Source organism: Nicotiana attenuata, unplaced genomic scaffold (assembly GCF_001879085.1).
Source record: "Nicotiana attenuata strain UT unplaced genomic scaffold, NIATTr2, whole genome shotgun sequence".
In the NCBI taxonomy this organism is placed as follows: domain Eukaryota; kingdom Viridiplantae; phylum Streptophyta; class Magnoliopsida; order Solanales; family Solanaceae; genus Nicotiana; species Nicotiana attenuata.
The window spans coordinates 477974-483415 of NW_017670669.1; the positions used below are offsets into that span (position 1 = coordinate 477974).

Below are 5442 nucleotides of genomic sequence, written 5' to 3' on the forward strand. Positions count from 1 at the left end.
GCCTTTTGACTTTGGGGACCTAGCTTCACCCAGCTCACAAAGGGGTACTAGCCCTGCTGTAGTGAACCCTAGCAGCAACCCTATTTCTGTTGCTCAAAGTAGAGTTGCCTATTTGCCAATGGCACCAGTTTCAACTCTCCCTTTGAACCCTAGTTCTTCTCAGTATAACTTTCCTGCTAGAGTAGTACCAACACAACCTGCACCTTTCCAAACATTCAGCTCTCAGTCACAGCTTCCTCCGCTTCCTAGAACAGCTATGATGTCATTCCCAACCATTCACAACCAAAATAGTTCGAGCAGGAGCTACCCACAGGCCCCCATTCAGAACCTAGGCTCACCTATGGCTATGCCACTACCCTATAACCCTTATAATCAGCACACTCAGTTTCCACCTGCCTATTGTGCCCAAACCACTCACATATCTCCTCCCTTGTACCACCAGGTACCTTACCTTCCTACACCACCCCCTTACCAGCCTGTTCCCTCAAATGGCCACCCACAGAATCCTCCCTACAATCCTACTACTGCCTTACCTAATATCCCTTTTGCCAAATATCACAAGGTTGAATTTCCTAAATTCAATGGTGATGACTTGAGGACTTGGTTGTATAAGGTGGAGCAATTTTTTGCTGATGAGGATGTCACAATTCAGCAGAAGATGAAATTGGTATCTATGCACTTTGAAGGGGATGCCTTACAGTGGCACTTGGGTTATATGAGAAGCAGAGGTCAACAACCTCTTCCCACTTGGGAAGAGTATCTGTGGGCACTTTGTGACAGCTTTGGAGCTGAGTACTCTGACCCTATGACTGAGCTCATGAATGTAAGTCACACAGGGTCAGTACAGGACTATCAGAGGGCCTTTGTTAGTGTGATCACCAGGATCAACTTAGCTACTGAGCATGCAATATTTTTGAATAACTTAAAACCTGAGCTTAGAGATGCTGTTAGAGTTGGGAACCCTTGTAGCTTGCCACAGGCTTATTACTTGGCTAGACTGCAGGAAGCAAGCTTTGCTGCCCAAAGTAAGGCCATCAAAGGGCAGACTGCAGCTCATCATTCCACTTTTAAGACAGTCTCAGGTTCCGGGCCCCATGGACTTTCTAAGGGAACCACAACTGCTAACAAGGGACCCATTACTGCCCAGTTTGACAACAATAGAAGAAGGAGGCTTACTCAGCTGAGATGGAGGAAAAGAGGGCTCAAGGAATGTGTTTTTTCTGTGATGAGAAATTTGTGCCAGGGCACAAATGCAAGGCCAAGAGATAGATTTATTCCTTGGAGATTGAGGAATCAGATTCAAGTAACTTTGAAGGAGCAGAACTTGAAGAGGGCATCATTGATCAAAAGTTGGAAGATGAAGAGACTATTGAAAGTTGTGAGATCTCTTTGGAAGCCTTGCAGGGCTCTAGAGGGTACAAAACCTTGAAGGTTCAGGGGTTCACTGAACATAAACCAATCCATATTCTCATTGATAGTGGCTCCACACATAACTTTATCAATGAGAAGGCTGCTCAAAGAATTGGATGCAAGATTTACCAGATTAACCCTCAAGATGTATCAGTGGCTGATGGGAGGGTTATACAATCAGTAAAAGGTAGTCAAGGGTTCAAATGATTGATGCAAGGTGTTATGTTCCAAGATGACTTTCTGGTACTCCCTATAGGAAGTTGTGATGTGGTACTGGGAATTCAGTGGTTGAGCAAACTGGGAGACATTCAAATCAATTTTGAGAAGCTATATATGAGGTTTGAATATCAGGGTAAGCAAATTGCCCTACAGGGCATCCAGCCCTCTTTTAAAACAGTAGATGCCAAGGCTTTCAACAACATCACTACTGGTGAAGCCCAAATTTTCATGATCAAGGTGTGCCCATCATCCTCATCCATTAAGGATCAACATAATGACAGTTTGAAGAAAGAATCAGCTCAAGTGCAGGCATTACTAGAGGAGTATCATGAACTGTTCCAAGAACCCAGGCAATTACCACCTTCAAGGGGAGTGTTTGACCATTACATTCCTCTAAAAGAGGACAGTCTGCCTGTGAATTCAAGACCCTACAGATACTCTCCTTTGCAGAAGGATGTGATAGAAAAGATGGTATCAGAAATGATGCATCAAGGCATAATTCAGTATAGTGCAAGCTCTTATGCCTCTCCTGTGGTGTTGGTGGGAAAGAAGGATAGCTCATAGAGACTATGTGTAGACTATAGGGCACTGAATAAGCTCACTATAAAAGACAAATTTCCTATTCCAATCATTAAAGAATTATTGGATGAGCTGGGGGGTTCCAGAATCTATTCTAAGATAGATTTGAGGGCAGGCTATCACCAAATAAGGATGGCACCTTCAGATGTCCAGAAAACAGCTTTCAAGACTCACTCAGTGCATTATGAATACCTAGTCATGCCCTTTGGTCTCACCAATGCCCCTTCTAGTTTCCAGAGTTTGATGAATCATATCTTCCAGGAACACCTTAGGAAGTTCATATTAGTATTTTTTGATGACATCCTGGTGTTCAGCAAGGATCTGCAAGAACATGTACACCATCTCAGAGTTACTTTTGATCTGCTGGTGCAACATCAACTATTTGCTAAAAGAAGCAAGTGTGTATTTGCAGCTGCAAGAGTTGAGTACCTGGGACATTACATCTCAGCAGAAGGAGTAGCCACTGATCCTAAGAAGATAGAAGCTGTGCAGATGTGGCCTGAACCAGCTAATCTCAAGCAGCTAAGGGGATTCCTAGGATTAGCAGGTTACTACGGAAGGTTCATCCAAGGATATGGGGTCCTTAGTAAGCCCCTCACTGACTTATTGAGAAAAGACAACTTTAAGTGGACTCCCAAGGCTACTGAGGCTTTCAACAGATTGAAAGAGGCCTTATCATCAGCACTAGTCCTCATATTGCCTGATTTCTCTATACCCTTTGTAGTAGAGACTGATGCATGCAGCATGGGCATAGGAGCTGTACTTATGCAAAAAGGGCAGCCTATAGCTTACCTAAGCAAAGGTTTATCTCCACAGCACCAGGCCTTATCAGTATATGACAAGGAATTGTTAGCCCTAGTCATGGCAGTGAACAAGTGTTCACAATATCTAACTGGCAGACCATTTACAGTCAAGACAGATCAAAAGGCTCTCAAATTTCTCTTGGAGCAAAAGCTGCACACAGGATCCCAATTGAAATGGATAACTAAACTCATTCAATATGACTTTGTGATTGAGTATAAAAAAGGGAAGGAAAACAAGGTGGCCGATGCCCTTTCTAGAATGCCAGTGGTAGAATTGGCATCCTTGACACTCTCCACCATCAAGACTGACTTGTTGGATCAAATAATTCAAACTTGGAAGCTAGATGATGAGCTTGTAGCCATTATGGCAGACCTCAAGAAGGAAGGTGGGGAATCAAAAGGGTACACATTGGTGCACAATCACTTAAGAAGGAATGGGAAGCTAGTGGTGGGACCTGATGAACAACTGAGAAGGATGATTCTGAAATTATGGCATGACTCTCCTTCTGGAGGTCATTCAGGCATAGATCATACTTACAGGAGGGTAGCTGCACTTTTCTATTGGAAGGGGATAAAGGATGATGTTCAGAGGTATGTCAAAGAATGTGACACATGCCAAAGACACAAGCATGAAACAGTCCCTTACCCTTGGCTCCTACAACCACTCAAAATACCCTCATTAGCATGGAGTAGCATTAGCATGGATTTTATTGAAGGACTGCCTAAGGCTAAAGGGAAAACAGTGATATGGGTGATAGTAGATAGACTAACCAAGTATGCCCACTTCATAGGGGTAGCCCACCCTTATACTGCTTCTGATATTGCTAAGCTCTTTATGGAGCATATGTTCAGGTTACATGGAATGCCTGAGGATATAGTGAGTGACAGGGATCCTATCTTCACTAGCAGGCTATGGCAAGAGTTGTTCTCCATGAGTGGGGTTACTCTCAGTACTTCTACAGCCTACCATCCACAGTCTGATGGATAAACAGAGGTGGTTAATAGATGTTTGGAAACCTACCTCAGGTGTTTTTGCTCAGATTCTCAAAAGGATTGGTCCTCCTATTTAGGAGCAGCTGAATGGTGGTATAACACTAACTATCACTCTTCAATACAAACCACCCCTTATGAGGCTCTCTATGGTCAGCCTCCACCATCTCACTTACCCTATATGGCAGGGGACTCAACCATGGAAGAAGTAGATAGGAGTCTGTTAACAAGAGAATTCAAGTATCAACTGCTGCAATATCATTTACAAAGGGCTCAACAAAGAATGGTTGATCAAGCTAATAAGCACAGGAGTGATAGGCAATTCAAGGAAGGGGATTGGGTCTACCTCAAGATACAACCTTATAGGCAAGTAACACTCTCAGGCACTCAGTTCTCCAAATTATCAGCAAAGTACTATGGCCCTTACCAGATTTTGCAAAAAGTGGGCACTGTGGCATATAAACTATCCATGCCCCCTCAGTTACTACTTCATCACACATTCCATGTCTCCCAACTTAAACCCTGCTATAAGCTACCTGAAACCATTTCATACCCACCCATAATTGACATATCCAGCCCTTACTGTCCTCAACCTCAGAAAATTCTTGATAGAAGAATAATTCAAAAGGGGAACAAAGCTGTCGCACAGGTGTTAGTTCAATAGGACAACGCAACATCAGATCAAGCATCTTGGGAAGATTACAACTCTCTTAAACTCAGGTTCCCTACATTCCTTCCTTGAGGACAAGGAAGATTTTAACGGGAGGGATCTGATATGAATCCAGATGCATATAGCTTCAGGTGGTGGTACCTTGCGTTTGCGCAGGAGTACTTAGCCGTTAAAATTAGTTAGAGTGGGAGTTAAGAGAAGTTTGCTCATTAGTCAGTTAGGTCCCTACTATTTTTAAGTTATAGTTTCCATAATTGCACATTCACCCCACACATTTAGATTAGTTAAGCACATTAAGTCCATCTGCTATTACTTCTTCTGGATAGAATCCGTATGAAATGAGCTAGGGCAATTAGGTTACCATACTATAAATTGTAATGTTTTCCTCTTCCCAGATATATGAAATATACCTATCTTATTTGCTGCTCCTATTTTCTGCATTTTCATTTCCTTTTTCTTCTTCATTTCTATGTTTCATTACCTTTTTGCTTCTTTCTCTTCTAATTTCTGTAACTTAGTCGAGTTCATATCATTCACCCACTCTTACATATCCACCATTCACAAAGCTGTTCCAAGACACAGCATCCCTCTGCGGCATTTCATCTAACACCTGTCTAGCAAGACCAACAACTATAACAATGAACCAAAGAATTCTGAACATGCAAAACTCGACCAACACCATTTTTCACTAATTGTCCATGACACTTCTGACCCAAATCCAAATTACCTCCTTAGCACAAGAACTCATGAGGGGCGGGAACGTAAAACTAT

The 5442-nt window shown here is 42.7% G+C and overlaps 1 protein-coding gene across 1 annotated transcript; it reads left to right on the top strand.

Annotated features, from left to right (window-relative positions):
• Nucleotides 1-4182: 4182 nt before the first annotated feature.
• Nucleotides 4183-4665, top strand: LOC109242092. Its single transcript, XM_019408918.1, has one exon. It carries the CDS (start codon nucleotides 4183-4185, stop codon nucleotides 4663-4665), a length of 483 nt encoding a protein of 160 aa, XP_019264463.1.
• Nucleotides 4666-5442: the final 777 nt, after the last annotated feature.